The following is a 20,915-nucleotide window of genomic DNA, read 5'->3' on the forward strand; positions in this document are numbered from 1 at the left end:
CATATGCATACAGTAAGAGAAGTCCACTACTATTTAGTCCTACTTCACAAATTTGGTTCTCAGGTAATTAATCGGATGCCTTACCAAAGGAAAGGGCTTCAAATAGTCTTGGCATATAATACAGTGTGAGTTTTCAAAAAGTAATTACTTTTAGCAGGTTAAAACACATTTGGGTACTATGTCTGAAAGTGAGTTGCTTCCTCTTTTTACACTGTCAGCAATTAACTGAAAAAGTTCAGAATATAATGTAATTATCAATTAGTTACTGTTAACCCAGCAAACAAAAATTAATTAAAACGTGAAATCAGCCACAAGATTCAGATGTTTAAGGTGACAAGCCGTTCTGCTTTCTAAGTGAATTGACTGAGTGCACAGACTTTAAATAGGAGAGGTGCGGGAACAATTTCCACAATGTTCCACGTAATAATTACATGAGAATTCAATAGCAGGAACTATGTCGAGCTATCTTTACATCTCCAGCGTCTAACAGTGTCCGGCACCTTACAGGTGCTGTTTTTAAGTGATCTTCTCAGTTATAAAATTCCCTTTCTAGCCCAATATATCCCCCACCCCTAAAAAGTCCATAATATTGTATGCCATGAACTGTTCACAGATGAAAAAGCATTAGAATCTGATGCTTGACATGGTCCACTGGGTCTAAGTTCACTTGCTTTCATTCCTCTATTCTGTTACTGCCTTGGTGGTGGTTTCACTTTTCAGCGTTTGGGTATGTCCTCAAACACAAAACCTTTATAGGTGTTCCAAGGGTCCAGACTCTAAGGAGCATCACAAACGTACAGGGCCCTGCCGACGGCAGTCCTTGCTTGGTCCTCTAGCCCTCGGAGCCGCCCTTTAAACGCTCACGTGAGCGAGGCGACGCCCACGGGTGGCTGCGGCGCAGGCGCGCAGGAGGCGAGCCACGGGTCGCTGACAAGCGGAGAGGAGCGAGCTGAGCTCCAGGGTCCTCAGCCCTGGGCCCCTGGACCCGCCTTCTAGGGCCGCGCGGGCGGCCGTCGAGAGTGACCGCACTCCGTCACTCGGGGCTTGCCGCCGGGACACCCCAAATTCCGACCCCGCGCCTCGCCTCTCTGCTTCGTTGGCCCCTAGCGTCGGCGCGTGGGCGGGCGGTGGGGGCGGAGCTCGCCCTCCCGGGCCGCTGATTGGCTGTCTCCGCTTCCCTTTCACCTTCCCTGCTGCGAAGTTCAGGTGTGAAGGGACCGCGGTCTGTGAGGCCGACACTGTCTGATAGGTTGCGGTTTGCTCTCCCAGGGAGGGGTTAACCTCGCCCAGGCTTCTGCGGCAGCGCCCCACCAGCCCAGGTTCCGGAAATAGTTTGGGTTTATATTATTTTATCGGACGGTGGAAGATGTTGGCATTTATGTTCGCCTCTACACGAATGTTTTGCTGGCAACTTAAATGACTATTTTTCTCAGAAACGCGAGATATTTTCTCCCGCAAGTGTTAATACTCGTATTTTTCATGACAGATCTTGACCACAATACATACAAAAAATACATAGAGATGATAACTAATATAGTTATATTGAGTCTGATCATTTGCATTTCTTTAGCTTTCTGGATTATGTCTATGACTGCAAGCACCTATTATGGTGAGTATGAATGTTCTAAATTGTCTTTCTATAATCTAATCGGTGAAATTTAGAAAGTACCATTGTGGAAGCCAAAACTCATATCCTCTGCTTATAAACTGTTGTGTTTATTTAATTTCCACGGCCTGATTTGCATTTACTAACATGGAAATATGCAGTGCCTTGAACGTTTTAAAACTTTTAGTAAATAATGCTTGTCATAATACTAGTTATACCGGTTCCAAAATATGTCTTATATTTCATGTAATTATTACATCTAGCTTGGTGAAAAATAAGTGAGGTTAAACATAATTTTGCAAAGCAATTGCAGTGATGCTTTTAATAAGAATATTAGTAAGGTAGTTTATCAGTTTCATGTGTCCTGTAAAAAAAAAGTAAAAGTAAATGATGATACAATGTTTACATTTGGAGATTTGGAAGATATGTGTGCTGTTTGGTCACTGCAAAAGAACAGCCTTGTTTTAAAGGCTGAAGCCAATTTGCATAAATATGAGGTACTCTGAACTCAAATCTTTAAGATTTTGAAACTGCCTTAGAGCATAAGTATGTCTTTATACAAACTTCCTTGGTACCCCTTTATAAAAACAGAATACCGTTCAGTTCAAAGGAAAAGTGAAAAACAGAGTGAGAAAGTAAACTCTTATAAATGGTTTTATCATAAATGATTACCTTTTTAGACCTTAGTCCTTTTGCAAAGAAACATGTGAATAATCGAGTGCGTGTTCTCCAGGGTACACGTGCTTTCAGGGCTGTTCATTCATGATTCCCAGTAGGGGATGAGGGCTCGGGGAGGAGAGGTATGTGAGAAGATTCTCCTTAATGCCAGTATTAACTATGATTTGAACTACATAGAAAAAAATCAGGATTTGTAAATTGAAGTGACCCCTTGGGGCCAGGCACCTGATGCAGATAAGTGAAGCCGTCCAAGGCTTTACTTTGTGTATTAAACACATGGGAACAGTTTACACTTCTAGAAATAGGATTTTCCCAATTTTTTTTTTTAACATTTCACCCTCTTTGTCTTGCATTTTCCAATTCTTGATAGAAACCTGAGCACAAGCAATAGTTCACACTTTTCTTTACTATAATCACTCAGCCTTGGTGTTTAGAAGTCTGTCAGGAATGGCGGGAACTTTAAATGGGAAAGCCATGACCTGTCTAAAGGAGGTGGCTTCTCTTCACCTGTAGTCAATTCTGCCACGTGGGCCTGAACTTCAGTTTTTAAAACAGAAAAGAAGAATCTGGATTTTTATACAAAATTTCCTAATCTTTAAATATTGATTCAAATTGAAAAAATTATGCTAGCTAAATAAAACATCTGTGAGCTGGATGCAACCTTTGGAAAAATCAGTTGCTAACCTTTGAGTCCTGAGGTGTGTAGCCTGTGGGAATGTTAACTTTTTAAAAAAAATCTCTGTGAAAGGTAGAGAGAGGATTAATTGGATCCTGTTAAGATAGGTGTTTGTTCTATACAGTTCTTGAGAATGAATACATGCCTCCTTTCCAAAAAAATAAAGAACCAGAGCTTCATTTCAAATCTCCAAATATCTATCAAATACCCATTATTATAAATAGTTGTAAATGGTTCTCTAAACTTGGACAGGACTTATTTGGTCATTCCCCGCTAGGATTGTCTCTCTGAAAATATGTAATTCTCAACATGAATATTTTACTTTGGTGGCTTTATCTCATTTTCTCTACTTACCACAGTATTTTAATCCAGAATGCAGTTATCAAAGCTTGCAGCCAAGGCTAACCTGTGTAGGCTTCATACAATTTATGCTCTACCTTTATAATTTTTCAGGTAACTTACAGCCTATTTCTCCTTGGCGTTGGCTGTTTTCTCTTGTTGTTCCTGTTTTGATCGTCTCTAATGGCTTTAAAAAGAAAAGTCTAAATCATACTGGGGCTTTAGGAGGTATGTTTTTCTTTTGAATGTTTAACCATATAATAAGTGCTTGCTTATATAATTTAAACTCATGTTTTCTAAATTCTGAATATATGAACCTATAAATCACAATGTTGCATATTTTAGACAATGCTAAAATTATGCATTACTCAACTTTACTATTCTGTCAAAATTTCAGATACTAACATACCCTTTTAGTGTGATGTACAAATTGAACCTTGTAATTGATAACAACTATATTAGTAGGATAGACTTTTTTTTTTTTTTTTTTTTTTTGCGGTACGCGGGCCTATCACTGTTGTGGCCTCTCCTGTTGTGGCCTCTCCCGTTGAGGAGCACAGGCTCCGGACGCGCAGGCTCAGCGGCCATGGCTCACGGGCCCAGCCGCTCCGCCGCACGTGGTATCTTCCCGGACCGGGGCACGAACCCGTGTCCCCTGCATCGGCAGGCGGACTCTCAACCACTGCGCCACCAGGGAAGCCCAGTAGGATAGACTTTTGAGGACCTCGGTTATTCTGCTCCTGAGTTGGATTAAATTTCTTGCTAGCAGAAACATTGGAACATTTTTCCACGAGGTAAAATAGAGGAGCCATTGAGAAGAATAGCACTTGGAAATTGCTATTTGTAGCCTCAGGCAGAGTAGTCCGAACTGAGTATTCTTGATTCATTTTTCAGAATTGAGATGGGGACAGGCCATTTATTCTTCTAGCAAATATTTGTTGAGCAGTTACTGTGTGCCACTCTTCTAGAAACTGGGGATATAGCTGATTTCAGACTTTATGGAACTTTTATTCTTTAGTACAGATAGATAATAAACAAGTAAAATACATAAAACTTAATATAACTATAAAGTTTATGAGAAAAAAATTAAAGATAATAAACTGTGTATATTGGGGAATGTGGGGCGTTCTTCTGTGGATAGGGTCTGGATTAACCTTTCTTCTAAAGAGGTAGTTTTGAACTGGGACCTGAAGAAGTCAGAAATGAGAAGATCTGAGAGAACCATGTTCCGCTGACAGAACAAGTAGAAAGGCCCTGACATGTTCAAGCCTGGCTTGTTCAGGGGTGAGAATAAGGCTCATATGACTGGAAAATAGGAAGAAAAGGAAAAGTAGAGTAAGATAAAGTTGAAGAAATAGGTAAGGGCCAGATAATACAGGGCTTATCAGGACACAGTAACGATTTTATCCCAAACTAGATTCCCCCCTGCCTTGAACCAGGGGATTGATGGGATCTGATCTGACTTTGGGATTTTCATATCCTACCAGTGTTATAAGCCCCAAGACATGAGGATTTCCATCACCCCCGCCCACCACCAAATACTTCCTTTAGGCTGAGATCACTACAGGATAAGGATTAGTTAGAACTGGCAGGTCTTGAAGCTGCCTACCCAGCCTTCAAAATGCTGATGATCATTAGCCCTAATGCACTGTAGAGACACCCTATCCCCTCTGTGTTCACATAAAGCAGATGTTTCATAAAGTTTTATAAACTAGAGCAGGCCTTCACGGAGCCAAGATAGCCTGATAGGCAAAAGAACAAGCACTAGAATCAGGCAGGTTGAGTTTGAGTAATAGTTATAGTTTTGGAAAAGTCACGTAACCTCTCTGTACCTCAGTTTTCTCTTCAGAGAAATGAGTTTTTAATATCTAACCTAGAAATTAATGCAGCATTGTAAATCAACTATACTTCAATTTTTAAAAATTTCAAAAAATAAATAAATGCTTCCTGTGCATTAAAAAAATCTAACCTAGAGAAGGACAAATCATGAAAGTAATAAAGCTTAAACTTCATGGCATTTCATTTGCAATGGTACCTTTCAAGGTTCTAGGAAGAGCCCTAGCAATGTGCTCTCATGGTCTTCTTGTTTTGTAAATTTTACAGAGGTAAAAGATATTTTTGTGCTTTTTTTAAAAAAAGAGGGCCCCGAATTTATAAGCTTCAGGACCCACAAAATCTTGATCCACCCCTGATTTCATTCTTAGGATTGCAGTAAGAATTAAATGAGATAATTACTATAAAGTTTTTAGCTCAGAGCCTAGCACATAGCCAACATGTATAGGGTGCTTGTTATTAATAGGCACAGTTCTTCAGAATCATGCTCATTTTCCTTCTTCATAATTGAGATACACTGTTCAAGTTCTGTTGAGAAATTGAGAAATCTGTTGTTAGCACTTTAGCAGATAGCAAATAATCTGAGCAATCTCTGCTTGAATATAATAATTTAGAGTTATGCTTTGCTAAAAATGTCCTTTCTCAGGTAGCCTTGCCTTGGTTTTCATTATTCTTGACCTGTGGGAAGAAGCGTCAAGTTCTTCTTGAAGTACTGTCTTCCTTTGGCTTCCATGCTGTATATGATACTGTTTCTCCTCTTACTTTTCTGATCTCCACTTTTTTTTCTTTCCTACTACCATTTCCTTTTCTGCCTCCTAGCCCTTGGGCCTCTACTCCTCTCCTACCTGGCTTGATTTAGAATTAGAAGATATAGGGACTTCCCTGGTGTTCCAGTGATTAAGACTTCACCTTCCAGTGCAGGGGGAGTGGGTTGGATCTCTGGTCTGAGAGCTAAGATCCCACATGCCTTGTGGCCAAAAAATCAAAACATAAAACAGAAGCAATATTATAACAAATTCAGTAAACACTTTAAAAATAAAGAATTAAAAGATATATATTTGAATTGTAGCATTGCCACCTGCTATCTTTGTGAACTTGTCCATGTCACGTAACTCCTCAGAGACTCACTTTCTTCATCTCCTATGAAATGGGTCCTTATGGGCTTATTGGTGAGGTTCAAACAAGGTAATGTGTGGGACAACATATCTTTTTAAACTCTAAAGTATTATACAATAAACTCCCCAAAGACACAGAGTGTATCATATGCTTCTGTGTCCTAAGCTTTTTTGAATAGTGCTACATGCTCTTATAATAGTGCTTAGGAAATATATGTAGACTGATTTTAAAACCACTACCCTTTTCCTAATCATTGCATTCTGTGGAATTTTGGTATCTTTTTAGTTTGGAGCTTTTTTTTTCCCTTAAGGACAAAAAACTGTAATGTTGACTCAAGGTATATCATAGTACTTGGGAATACTGCCCTGAAGTATGACTGCAAGTCACTTAAACTTTGTGTTATAATTTTCCCACCCATAAAATTAGAGGGAATAATATTATCTATAGCATTGACTTATCATGAGGAGTCATACATGTAAAATGCTTAGCACAGGACCTGGCACTCATAAAATAATAACATGTATTTTATAAATGTTAGTATTGTTTTCCTTCCACAACTACTATTACAGTCATAGGAATTTTACTAAGGTTTGCCATATCATGTCTTTAGTGTGCTAGGGATTGAGAAGAGTTCCAGAACTTCCTCAGGATCTGGGTATTTAGAGTCCTCCATGACACAGGAACATATACCTCAGTGTTGAAGGAAGAGGGGAGGGGTTGAGGCAGGGCTTAGGGTGGACACTGAAGTGAAGGGCTCTTGTCTCCTTGAGAGAAAGAATGCTTCTAGAATAAGGAGAGGATCACATGAGGGGTTATGTGAGAATGTACTTGTAAACTGTAAAGCACTGTGCAGGTGATTTGCTCCAAGAAAGTGTTGTCTAGTCTAGTTATTCAGTGTGTTCCTTTGAACATGCCTGTGTGGACAGTTTGTCATCAGTCTCTTGGCTTGACAAGTTTAAATTTAATTTCACTTGTCAAGACGCTTAGGCTTAATGGTTTCCCATTTTTTTAATTCATTCATTCAACAAATATTTAGTAAGGATCCCCTGTATGCCAGACATTGTTCTGGGCACTGAAGACTTAGTAATGAACAAAATAGATAAAAATCCCACTGTCAGAGGAGACAGGTGATAAGTAAGATGGGTTTGAGGCATTTAATCCCCAGAAAGAGATGCTGTAAGTGTAATGGAAGTGCACAGCCAATGAGGTGTTGTCAGGAAGGGCCAGTGGTTGTGCTCTGTGTGGTCTCACAAGGATGGCCTTACCTCTTTGGTTATCATAATTCGGATCTGGCGTTCAGTCTTTTGAAATAGAAACCTCATTCTATCAGGTACCCGGAGTTTATTGGAGCCAAGAAAACTGGTTAATGTTGCCATTGTTATAAGAGACTAATATATGAGCCAGAATGCTACTTTATTAATCTGATAAAATATAGAACTACTGGCCCAACTGGAATACAAACATCACTGTTCAGACATGTCCGATTCTCTTGCAGTCAGACCACTTGAGAAGTCAGATTGTAATGAGAAGGTTGCTTTGGCAGAGTACAGAGTCTGAGAAACAGTCAGTAATGCAAATCTACAGGTCAAACAGTCCTGTCCCTTATATAGTATTTAAGTCTGCCAACCTCTGGTTCTCTTGGCCTTCATATTCTATATTTTGGACTAACCAGCCTTCTTTTTATTCCCATAGTCTTTCTCTAGGCAAATTACTTACGATATAATTGATTACGTTTGAGTTTAGTAAGTTATAAAATTCCAGTCCTACCTTTCCCTTTCCTGTCTCCCAGATATTATTCCCAGGTCCCCTTGGTTGGAATTTTGGGTAACTCTACTCCCACTATCAAAGACATCTGTAGACAGTGTTGTTTTACTTCCCTAGATGGCATCTGCCAGTTATAGAATTTACCTGTTTTAAGCTCAGAAGGCAGCCATAATTCTTGAGTCTTCACAGTCTTTGGGAGCATCCTATTGTTATGCAAATTAACTCCTTAGCACGGACAATTAAAGATGATAGAGGTGGGTTGAAGAGGTGGAAAAGGCACCAAGTGACGTTAGCAGTTACTAATCTAAAAATTGTCAAAACTGGGAGATGCAAAAAGTTCTAAGATATTTTTTAGACTACATAAAAGAAATCATTCCTTCAAAGCACATTAACTTCAATTTATTTCCTCATTCCGAACCCGTCATCACCTTGAACACTGATCACTTCATGTGATATTTTGAGGTGTTTGAAGTGAAAAGGATGTAGATGCCTTTTTGTAGCATATCAGTGTAGGTTTTTTTTCGGGCCATCTCACTTTGGGTGTGCTTAAGACTATGGAACAAATTGTTAACAGTGACTGTCCATGGAAAAGGGATGGGAGTGGCGGTGGTGAGGGAAAGAGACACTTTGACTTCTGTATGTTTCGGCTTTCCCCTCCAATACCCATGTAGTAATTTTGTAATATATTTAAAAACAATTGAAAAAAATTAAAGGTTGGGTAACATAATAATATTCATCCTTATTATTATAATAATAACACATAATTGCAATAATAATGATGTTCTTGTTGAGGTTTTGCCACTGTAACTGCCATTATTGCCAATGATATTAGTTAACATTTATTACAGGCCTCTTACATGCTGGGTTTATAATAAGCATATTATAAAAATTATCTCATTTAACTTTTCACGTCAAGCCAGTGAGATAGGAATTCTTCTTCTTAATACACCAATGAGAAATTGAGCCTTAAAGTTAGGTAACATCTAGTCATGCAGAAGTAAGTGGAAGAGTCAAGATTTTAACTCGAGACTGTTCAACTCCAGAGCTGAAGCACTTTATTTTACTTTGTACAGCATTATAGCGATTTCTTGCACTCTCAGTAAAGAAGTACTAAACATAAGTAAAATGCCAATAACTGAGTATCTCTGGATGGATCAATCAGTCAGGATGGAGCTAACCAAAAGAAAATTTCCTATTGCTACAGAAATAGGAACCTGGTCCCTTGTTCTGTTATTTAATACTTATTTATTAAATACATGGTAACCTATTTAATAATTATTTAATATCTATTTTGTTACCTAGTAGAACTTTGCTTATTGTGTTATTTAATGAAAATCTTCATATAGCAAAACTCAATCTATTTATCTTAAGAGTTACAGAGAGCAGAAATTGTCAACCATGAACCCCATGGTTGCCACTCTTGGGTGCCACTGATCTGAGTACTCAGTGGCAGACTAGCACATTCTCTCCCTGAAAGAAGGAAGATAAAATTGTCAAAAGAGTGCTTGAAAGTTCAAAATCACATACAGAGAATGCTACCTTTTGTGTAAGGAAGAAGGAAAAATAAGAAAACATGCATATATCTGCTTATCTTCATAAAAGAAAACACAGGAATGATAAACTGGAGAACAGTGATGTTGAATACATACAAAGAATGGAAAGAGAGCAAAATATAGAGGGAGGGGCAGAAGGGACATGGGAGGAAGTGACACCTGTCTAAATATACCTTTTTGTGTAAGTGTGACTTTTAAAAGCATGTTTAAGAATATCAGTGATGGGACTTCCCTGGTGGCGCAGTGGTTGAGAGCCCGCCTGCCGGTGCAGGGGACGCGGGTTCGTGCCCCGGTCTGGGAGGATCCCACATGCCGCGGAGCGGCTGGGCCCGGGACCCATGGCCGCTGAGCCTGCGTGTCTGGAGCCTGTGCTCCGCAGCGGGAGAGGCCACAGCAGTGAGAGGCCCGCGTACCAAGGAAAAAAAAAAAAAAAAGAATATCAGTGAAGTTGGGGGGGGATCTAAAACTGAAAGCAAACTAAAACAGATGAACCCAACTGTATTTTAAATGAATACTATAAGCACACTGAAGGGAGAAAAAGAAAAAGTGTAACTTATGGATCCAGTATTTAACCATATTATTTATTCCTTCAGTCTGACGTTACAGGAAGGGGAGAATTACAAAGAAATCTTAAACTATTTTAAGTAGGTTTGTTTTTGTTGTAGTATGGGTGAAGCAATTCTAAAACAGTTTTTTAGATGTAATAGAGGATTGAGCAGATGAGTGAAATTGTCATTGTTGTTTGAGGCCAGAGTTCTAACTAAGGAAAATGGCATACAAATATGGAATGGGGAAAAGCAAGAGAGAACCTGTGGAGATAGATTGGAATTGGAGTTACTGGTGTGATCTTGTGATTTCCAAAATATTTATGTGTATGTGTATACACATGTATATTTGCCCATATATAAGCATGCATATATATGCATGTGTGTATATTTGTATGTGTGTGTATTCACTTGCTTTGTCCACAAAAAGCAAATATACCCCAGTAGCAATGAACATACCATGAGCCTAGATTTTGACCTCTACTGTCCGTTCCCCACTATAATGAACCAGAGCTCCTCAGAGAAATGGCTGCTTCCAGGACTGGGGCAAGATAGGTCTAAGATGAGCCTCGAGCATTTTGTTATGCCCAAAAGAAAAGAAATGCTAAAAAAAAAAAAAAAAAAAAGAGGGAGAGAGGGAGGTCATGTCACATGAATACTGTATTGAGCTTGTCTATTTTGTCTGATATTAGTATAGCCACCGCTGCTGTCTTTTGGTCACTTATTTGCATGGATTATCTTTTTCAATCCTTTTACTTTCGAACTATTTGTGTCTTTGGATTTAAAGTGAGTCTCTTGTAGACAGCATTAGTTGGACCACGTATTTTTATCCATTTTGCCAATCTCCGTCTTTTGATTGGATCATTTAACCCATTTACATTTAAAATAATTACTAATAAGGAGAGACTTACTTCTGCCATGTTGGAATTTGTTTTCTATATGCCTCTCTCTCCCAGATTTATTCTTGGATGCTCTGTTTATTGAATTTTCCTTGTAAAGTAGAAAAAAATCGCAGGCTATGTGGGGAAAATGTAAAAAATAGAAACTTGAAAGACCCTATACTGTTTGGTAATATCTTAGTTGGTAAAAATGTAAATGTATGGGAAATGAACATTTCCAGTTATAATATGAAAATAACGGGAAAAAAATCATTCTTTTTTTTCACAGCATAAATGTATGGACTAAGTGTAATTTTGTGTATATATGTGTTTCTTTCAGGGCTCGTGGTCGGATTTATCCTAACCGTTGCAAATTTCAGCTTTTTCACCTCTTTGCTGATGTTTTTTCTTTCTTCCTCAAGACTTACTAAATGGAAGGGAGAAACAAAGAAACGTCTAGATTCAGAATACAAGGAAGGTAGAACGAATTATGTTTAATGTTACTTAAAATAGTAACCCTATTTCATCTTAACATATCAAAGCTTTTAATCAGAACATGTTTAGACTATCAAAACATAAATTTAATGAGAATTACTTTAGTAGTAGCTTGATATCGTTTATCATTACTTTATCACAATAGCAAATAACGGCAGAATTTTAGAAATACTGAAGTCTATCATTAATTATTCTAAAACAATATAGGATGTGGGCAAAGTTACCATCCCACTTTTAGTCACTTTTGAAATTTTAGTCATTTTTCTTTTCTTAAGTTTTGAAATGTAAGTTCCTATAAATGCATGATTTTCCTCCTGAGGAGAAAACATTTTTTTGTCCTTTTCACTCCCTTGTTTGTTCCTAGGTGGGCAGAGGAATTGGATTCAGGTATTCTGTAATGGAGCTGTGCCCACAGAGCTGGCCCTGCTATACATGATAGAAAATGGCCCTGGGGAAATCCCAATAGATTTTTCCAAGCAGCACACTGCTTCTTGGATGTGTTTGTCTCTCTTGGCTGCACTGGCCTGCTCTGCTGGAGACACATGGGCTTCAGAAGTTGGCACTGTTCTGAGTAAAAGTCCACCGAGGCTGATAACAACCTGGGAGAAAGTTCCAGTAGGTGAGTATTTAAGTTTCTTTACAAAACAAAAATGAACAAAAAGCCTCTTGATTTATTGTGTTTCTTATTTAAAAGCCTTTTAAGAATTTCAGTTTGTCTCCTTAATTGGAAAATGGCTATAGGATACTAAATTGGTGATAATAAATAATAATTGCAGGAAGTGTTAGTAATTCCTAGATAAACAATATACAAACATAGAGATTGGCCCACAGGCTTATCAGTGGAAAAGGAAAAGGAAGGAACTGATACAGTATTTCTTGGGGGCCTGTTATGTGATTAGTGCTTCAATGTATATCTCATTTCCCCATTATCATTATCAACTACTACTACAAGTACTGCTACTAGTACTTTATCATTGTCTCCTCCTCCTTCCTCTCATTTTCCTTCTTCTTTTCCCCTTCATCATCATCGTCATCATCATAACAGTTAACATATTTGAGTACCTACTATGTGCAAAACAGTGTTCTAACTGCTCTCCATGGATTACTGTTTATTCTTAATAATCATGTGAATTGGTCCTTTTATTGTTTACATCTTACAAATGAGTAAACTAAGGCATAGAGAAGTTAGGTAACTTCACCACAGTAACCAGACTTGGAAATGACAGGACTAAGATTGAAACCAGGCAGTCTAGCTCTACTAAACTATTCCACATCACTGCTTAGAATGTCAGGAGTTACTGAGGAGAAAAGCCTGTTTTCTAAGTAGGATGGTCTTTGGATTGCATCAAAGTGAACCCTTTCTTTAAATTAGTCTTGATTAGATAGGTACCAAAATGTTTTGATTTTTTGACTTTATGTGTTTGCTGATTGTTAACCAGATGATTTTATCCATGTTCTTCTTTAGGGACCAACGGAGGAGTTACGATGGTGGGCCTTGCCTCCAGTCTCCTTGGTGGGACCTTTGTGGGCATTGCATACTTCCTCACGCAGTTGGTTTTTGTTAATGATTTAGACATTTCTGCTCCTCAGTGGCCAATTATTGCATTTGGAGGTCTGGCTGGATTACTAGGATCAATTGTGGATTCGTATTTAGGAGCTACCATGCAATTTAGTGGTAAGAACATTACCTTATTGTTGTAACTTACTGGTGTATTAAAGAAATGGGAACTCAGTGGTGTCAGGGCCTAGCTGCTACAAAGAAGATATGTCTTAGACAACACTCATGTTTATGGGCAAAAAATTCGAGGGCTGTATTTTTGACTGATTGTATAACAAGTTATTTTAGTTTCTTTTCTGTGGAAAGTGTAGAGCATTACAACAAAAGGATTTTTAATGTAGGGTTGTTTTTTTCACCCATGCTTTTGATTGTTAAATGCAGTAGTCTGATCATGACACTGAATAAATGTGTCCTTAAAAAAAGGGGGGGAACTTCCCTGGTGGTCCAGTGGTAAAGAATCTGCCTTACAGTGCAGGGGATGCATGTTCAATCCCTGGTCAGGGAACTAAGATCCCACATGCCGCGGGGCAACTAAGCCCACGTGCCATGACTACTGAGCTCGCACGCCTCAACTCGAGAGGCTGCGTGCCACAAACTACAGAGCCCTAGCGCCCTGGAGCCTGCATGCCACAACTAGAGAAGAGAAAACCCACACACCACAGCTAGAGAGAAGCCCGCGCACCACAACGAAGAGCCCGCGTGCTGCAACTAAGTCCCTACGCAGCCAAAAATAAATAAATCTTTTAAAAAAAGAAAGAAATGGGGAAGAGATATGGAAAAGGGAAAAAAAGATATGTGATAATAAAAACAATTGCCAAGACACAGGTTGTTGGGGGACCCAGAATGAAAGAGCAAAGTCTCCTCTACCATTTTGAATTTCTCATTCCTTTGTGTTAAATTGATTGAAAGAGAATTACTCCTACAGAACAATGAGTAGAAGCTATGCAGGGAGATAGGATGGTGCAGGAGACAGATGCTTTTGCTTATGGGACTTTACCTAATCCCACAGAAGCAGAAGTTTGGAGTCAGATCATTATAATGCCCCTCCTTCCATTTATTTTCCAAGTCCATTTGAGAAATAATTATTCTAATAATCTGACTATACACATATGATGTACTTTTCTACTGTGACATCATGTTTGCTATCCTCCCCAGTGAGTTTTTAGTCCCACTCAAGATATATGGGAGAGTCAGTTTTCTCCAGAATTTTCTGTGCTTTGCATCTAAGGCTCTCCTGTCATGTCAGTGTACTGACATGTTCTGTTAGGTGTGTATCTGCTCCACCCTCTAACCAACCACGTTTTCTCCTTTGATTCATACAGTGAAGAGGCTAGACATCTGGAGGATGGTTCCCTGAATACAATGCCCCCAGTTCCCTTTATGTCCCAAGATAATCGACTTGTCCTTCCACTCCCCTTTCCACCACCAGAACATTTGTTCTCTCAGGTTCATTAGTCTTATCTAGATGCTGAGGAGGAAGTAATCTGATTTTAATTTATACTAAAGGGTTAGTAACCATATATGCACACACACACACACACCCCCATTACACGTTTTTTTAAAGAGCCTAGGTTTTATTCTAAACTGGGCTCTAACTGGGAAGTTTCTGATCATATTGAGTGGGTTGGGGAAAAAAATGTGGGCTGGGAGCAGATTAGATTCATCTTTGTATGCCGCCTTTGTGTAAGCACCTTGCTATTCCTGGGTATCCATTGTAGAGGCTCCTATTCTCAGGAGTCTCACGGGTTGGTCTTGGGGGGGGAGCCACTGGGAAGGCAAGCCCTGTCTGCCGGTTTCATGCCATCTCTGCTTTTCAGTTTCTCCCTTATACTTTGGAAAGAACTCCAGCATTGTTGAGAGAGCAGTATTGAGGTGTATTGAAACCCATTTATTCAAAGAGACCTTTTGTAATCATGGGTTCCGTATCACTCACCATATACATTATCCTCTAAAGTCATTTTACGAATGGCTGAGAATCTTTGAAAGATTATCTCCTTTGGAGGAGAAAGCTAATTTTTTTTTTTTCAAGTCATTTGGATTTTCCACCTCACTTGCTTCTTTTTCATTCCAGGTTTGGATGAAAGCACTGGCATGGTGGTCAGCAGCCCAGCGAATGAGGTGAAGTACATAGCAGGGAAACCCATTCTTGATAACAATGCCGTGAATCTGTTTTCTTCTGTCCTTGTCGCCCTCTTGCTCCCAACAGCAGCTGCTTGGGGTTTTTGGCCCAGACAGTGAATTTTATTTCATTTACAAAAATTAAAACTTCGGTAAATTCAGCTAAATTTGCAATTCCAAGTTTCATCCCAAGAAGAGTAATTGTAATGAAAAAGCAGAAATGCCAGCTTCTCCTCTATTCCATTACAGTGGAACTCCACATTTTTCCTCTCTCTGACTCCATTGTAACAACTAATATCTTTTTGTTGAAAGACAAGGCTCATAGAATTTATGCATATTTTTCTTCTGCTGAATGGAACTTAAGCAATGAAACTATAATGTCCCTGTATATTGAACTGAAAGTTCCTGCATGGTAGATATAAATTTTGTTTTGTTTGTTTAAATCAGTAAAGGGACTAAAAGTGATAAAATTTTTAAATGGCTCAGTTGTGGCAGAGAAATGTCACCATGCCAATTATCCGAATGTTGTATCTGTTTTAAGTATTTAAACCGATGTGTATGGAAGCCTGAATAAGTGTAGTATCCTGGACTTCTCCCATTACTTGCCATTTATTATTGTAAAAAGTGTGGAGTTTGGTTCCTGGTGAGCTGCGAGGCCTACTCCATGTTTGCTCTTCCTTGCTCAGGGTTAGTGATGAAAAAAAAGTAAATGTCTTTTTCATGTGACCATTAGAATGCATGAAAAAACTTATTTTTAGGTAAAGGAAAAGAGGTATATCTTATGTCTAAAAAATATGCACCTTAGTATATGTTTTAGTTCATTTCTGAGCAGAAATTATCTTGAATTTAATATTTTTAATGTATTTTCTAGCTTTCGTTGAAATTTGCCTAGGAAACTGATTTACGTTGGCATCTTGACCACTTAAAGAGTCACTGGAAAATTATTGCAATTATTATTTCATTTGCTGTCCTAGAATTCACTGGAAAATGCTATGATTTCCTATTATGTACCTTCTAAGTTGTGCTCTCCTTTACATATAGCCTCAACCAAAGTGAATTCTACTTTTCACTTTTTTTTTTTTTTTTTTTTTTTTTTTTTTTTTGTGGTACGCGGGCCTCTCACTGTTGTGGCCTCTCCCGTTGCGGGGCACAGGCTCCGGACGTGCAGGCTCAGCGGCCATGGCTCACGGGCCCAGCCGCTCCGCGGCATGTGGGATCTTCCCGTACCGGGGCACGAACCCATATCCCCTGCATCGGCAGGCGGATTCTCAACCACTGCGCCACCAGGGAAGCCCTACTTTTCACTTTTGTTCTTCACTTTGATGTACGTACTAAAGGGGTTTAACATAGTATGGATTATTGTGCTAAAGTATTTTGAAATATTTCTCATGTGATTTCCATACCTTACTTCCCCTTCCCCTTTTGCATTCATAGAAAAATTGAGGAGCGATTCCTTGAATAAGCCACAATCAGAGTGGAGAAAGCTTTATTTTCTTTGTTGGTGACCCTGCTACAGTGATTATCTAGAAATGACTTGGTCCAGGAAGAATTTTTTAAAAAACAGTTGACACACTTAAGCCTTAAGCCAAGAAACTCAGTGGGTCGCAACCCATCTGCTTTGTGTATACATTGGCATCACCTGAGCATCTTTTAAAAAAATACTTGTGTCTGGGCTTCACCCAAAGATTGTGTCTGGTCTGGGGTACAGCCTGGGTACTGGGACTTTTTAAGCTCTGGCTGCCCGTTAGAGTCATGTAGGGAGTTTTTTTAAAACACTGTTGTCAAGGCTCCTTTCTAGACCAAGTAAATCGAAATGTCTGAAAGTGAGACCCATGCATGGGTCATTTTTAGAAAGCTCCCTCCCTGGGATAGTCTAATGTTTAAACAGGTTGAGAACTACTAAATAATATCCGTACACAAATGTCAAATCATTGTGTTGTACACCTGAAACTAATGTTGTATGTCAGTAAAAAAAGATAAAAAAGAAAAGAATATCCTATACCTAAAAGTCTCAAAAGAGTAGGAATTTTCATTTTTATGCAGACAACTATTAGCAGCAGTGCCGTGTGCTATGTTTATGGATGGATAGCTTCTGGTAATTATACAAATTTACAGCTACATCACTTACCAAATCATTCCTGTGGCAGTTTTTTGTGCAGCCTCTTTATTCCTATAGCTGTTCTAACATGCCTCTTTTCTCTTTTCCTGGAGATTCATCCTCATGACATACTTTGGGGCAAAAATACTCATTGGAGCCATTTGGGGTTTGGTAGAATCACCACATCAGTAACAGTTTGGGGACATACTGCTTCACAATCCTTTGTTTGAAAACCTAGGGCTAGTTGTGTTTTGGAATCAAAATTTTTCAGATTTTAGAAAAGTGATAGGGTACCTATAAAATATTTTACTTAAAAATCCCAAAAGATTCCCCACCACGACTTAACCCCGGAAGCAGGGTGGCGGGCTCCTGTGCTGGTGCGGCGGAAGACTGTGGCGCGAGCTTCAGGTAACAGAGGAAGCAGCACTGTTTCACTTCTTCAGAAAGCCTCCAGAATCTAAAAAGCCCTTGGTACCAGAGACAGAAGCAGACGGATTTGTCCTTTTAGGGATTTCGTGTGGATCTGCCCATTAAGTTGGCCCAGTACCAAGGGCAGTACAGCAGCTACCCCAAGCTCTTTTACACTTCCAACATCCCCATCATCCTGCAGTCGGCCCTGGTGTCCAACCTGAGATACAGCTCATGAGCAAAGAGTGGCAGCAAGAGGCAAAACTTCAGACATAGAAGGAAATGAGACTTTGGAGCGCACCACGGCTAGCCGGGAGGGAGTCCGGGAGAAGTCTGGAGCTGCCGGAAGAGGCAAGAGACCTTTTTTCTTCCCTCTTTGCTTCCTGAGGCGTGAGGAGAGGGGATTAAGCGCACCGCTAAAGGAGCTCTAGAGATGGGCGCGGAGCTGCCAAAGAGACAAGAGACATTTTCTTGCTTCTTTATTTCCTGATGTGCGAGGAGAGGGGATTCAGCGTGCCGCTTAAAGGAGCTCCAGAAATGGGCACGAGCCGCGGCTATCAGTGCGGACCCCAGAGACAGGCATAAGACACTAAGGCTGCTGCTAGCGCACCAAGAAGCCTGTGTGCAAGCACAGGTCACTTTCCACACCTCCCCTCCCGGGAGCCTGTGCAGCCCGCCACTGCCAGGGTCCCGTGATCCAGGGACAACTTCCCCGGGAGAACGCACAGTGCGCCTCAGGCTGGTGCAACATCACGCTGGCCTCTGCCGCCGCAGGCTCACCCCGCATCCATGCACCTCCCTACCCCTGGCCTGTGCCAGAGCCCCTGAATCAGCTGCTCCTTTAACCCCGTACTGTCTGAGCGAAGAGCAGATGCCCTCGGATGACCTACATGCAGAGGCGGGGCCAAGTCCAAAGGTGAACCCCAGGAGCTGTGCAAACAAAGAGGAAAGGGGGAAGTCTCTCCTAGCAGCCTCAAAAGCAGCGGATTAAAGCTCCACAGTCAACTTAAAGTGCCCTGCATCTGTGGAAAACCTGAATAGACAGCGAAATATCCCAAGTTGAGGAGGTGGACTTTAGGAGCAACATAAATTATTTTTTCCCCTTTTCCTCTTTCTATGAGTGTGTATGTGTGTGCTGCTGTGTGAGATTTTGTCTGTATAGCTTTGCTTTCACCATTTGTCCCAGGGTTCTAACCGTCCTGTTTTTTTGTTTTTGTTTTTTGTTTTTTGTTTTTTTTTTACTTTTTACCATTTTTCTTCTTAATTATTTTTTATTTTAATAACTTTGTTTTACCCTACTTTATCTTCTTTCTTTCTTTCTTCCTTTCTTTCTGCCTTTCTTCTTTTCTCTCTTCCTTCCTTCCTTCCTTTCTTCCTTCCTTCCTTTCTTTCCTTTCTATTTTTTCTCCCTTTTATTCTGAACCGTGTGGACTAAAGGCTCTTGGTGCTCCAGCCAGGCGTCAGGGCTGTGTCTCTGAGGTGGGAGAACCAAATTCAGGACACTGGTCCACAAGAGACCTCCCAGCTCCATGTAATATCAAACAGTGAAACTCTCCCAGAGATCTCCATCTCAACACCAAGACCCAGCTTCACTCAATGACCGGCAAGCTACAGTGCTGGACACCCTATGCCCAACAACTAGCAAGACAGGACTACAGCCCCATCCATTAGCAGAGAGGCTGCCTAAAATTATAATAAGGCTACCAACACCCCAAAACACACCACCAGACGTGGACCTGCCCACCATAAAGACAAGATCCAGCCTCATCCACCAGAACACAGGCACTAGTCCCCCCAACCAGGAAACCTACTCAACCCACTGAACCAACCTTAGCCACTGGGGACAGACACCAAAAACAATGGGAACTACGAACCTGCAGCCTTCAAAAAGGAGACCCCAAACACAGTAAGCAAAATGAGAAGACAGAAAAACACACAGCAGATGAAGGAGCAAGGTAAAAACCCACCAGACCTAACAAATGAAGAGGAAATAGGCAGTCTAACTGAAAAAGAATTCAGAATATTGATAGTAAAGATGATCCAAAATCTTGGAAATAGAATAGACAAAATGCAAGAAACATTTAACAAAGACCTAGAAGAAATAAAGAGGAAGCAAGCAATGATGAGCAACACAATAAATGAAATGAAAAATACTCTAGATGGGATCATTAGCAGAAAGCTGAGGCAGAAGAACGGATAAGTGACCTGGAAGATAAAATAGTGGAAATAACTATTGCAGAGCAGAATAAAGAAAAAAGAATGAAAAGAACTGAGGACAGTCTTAGAGACCTCTAGGACAACATTAAACACACCAACATTCGAATTATAGGGGTTCCAGAAGAAGAAGAGAAAAAGAAAGGGACTGAGAAAATATTTGAAGAGATTATGGTTGAAAACTTCCCTAATATGGGAAAGGAAATAGTCAATCAAGTCCAGGAAGCACAGAGAGTCCCATACAGGATAAATCCAAGGAGAAACACACCAAGACACATATTAATCAAACTATCAAAAATTAAATACAAAGAAAACATATTAAAAGCAGCAAGGGAAAAACAACAAATAACACACAAGGGAATCCCCATAAGGTTAACAGCTGATCTTTCAGCAGAAACTCTGCAAGCCAGAAGGGCGTGGCAGGACATATTTAAAGTGATGAAGGAGAAAAACCTACAACCAAGATTAATCTACCCAGCAAGGATCTCATTCAGATTTGATGGAGAAATTAAAACCTTTACAGACAAGCAAAAGCTGAGAGAGTTCAGCACCACCAAACCAGCTTTACAACAAATGCTAAAGGAACTTCTCTAGGCAAGAAACACAAGAGAAGGAAAAGACCTACAAGAACAAACTCAAAACAAGTAAGTAAATGGTAATAGGAATATACATATCGATAATTACCTTCAATGTAAATGGATTAAATGCTCCCACCAAAAGACACAGAGTGGCTGAATGGATACAAAAACAAGACCCATATATATGCTGTCTACAAGAGACCCACTTCAGACCTAGGGACACATACAGACTGAAAGTGAGGGGATGGAAAAAGATATGCCATGCAAATGGAAATCAGAAGAAAGCTTGAGTAGCAATTCTCATGTTAGACAAAATAGATTTTAAAATAAAGACTATTACAAGAGACAAAGAAGGACACTACGTAATAATCAAGGGATTGATCCAAGAAGAAGATACAAAAATTGTAAATATTTATGCACCCAACATAGGACCATCTCAATACATAAGGCAAATACTA

General features: G+C 39.8%; 1 protein-coding gene across 2 annotated transcripts; it reads left to right on the top strand.

Moving 5' to 3' along the window:
* Positions 1-878: 878 nt before the first annotated feature.
* TMEM19 (transmembrane protein 19) lies at positions 879-20,172 on the top strand. Of its 2 annotated transcripts, XM_067009756.1 has the most exons (8): positions 879-1,206; positions 1,571-1,609; positions 3,414-3,527; positions 11,329-11,466; positions 11,848-12,102; positions 12,949-13,158; positions 15,113-16,211; positions 16,447-20,172. In XM_067009756.1, exons 2-7 carry the CDS (start codon positions 1,582-1,584, stop codon positions 15,277-15,279), a joined length of 912 nt encoding a protein of 303 aa, XP_066865857.1. In that variant the 5' UTR covers positions 879-1,206; positions 1,571-1,581; the 3' UTR covers positions 15,280-16,211; positions 16,447-20,172. The 2 variants fall into 2 exon arrangements, with proteins under 2 accessions (XP_066865857.1, XP_066865856.1); XM_067009755.1 differs by having other exon boundaries at positions 879-1,609.
* The last annotated feature ends 743 nt before the right edge of the window (positions 20,173-20,915 follow it).

This window comes from Kogia breviceps, chromosome 12 (assembly GCF_026419965.1).
Source record: "Kogia breviceps isolate mKogBre1 chromosome 12, mKogBre1 haplotype 1, whole genome shotgun sequence".
In the NCBI taxonomy this organism is placed as follows: Eukaryota; Metazoa; Chordata; class Mammalia; order Artiodactyla; family Physeteridae; genus Kogia; species Kogia breviceps.

Bases quoted from the DNA above. Each gene is read 5' to 3' on its own strand.
- TMEM19 (XM_067009755.1), top strand. From the start codon at position 1,417: ATGACTATTTTTCTCAGAAACGCGAGATATTTTCTCCCGCAAGTGTTA. The intron at 1,610-3,413 runs GTGAGTATGAAT...ATAATTTTTCAG, and splicing joins GACTGCAAGCACCTATTATG to GTAACTTACAGCCTATTTCT. The intron at 3,528-11,328 runs GTATGTTTTTCT...TGTTTCTTTCAG, and splicing joins TCATACTGGGGCTTTAGGAG to GGCTCGTGGTCGGATTTATC.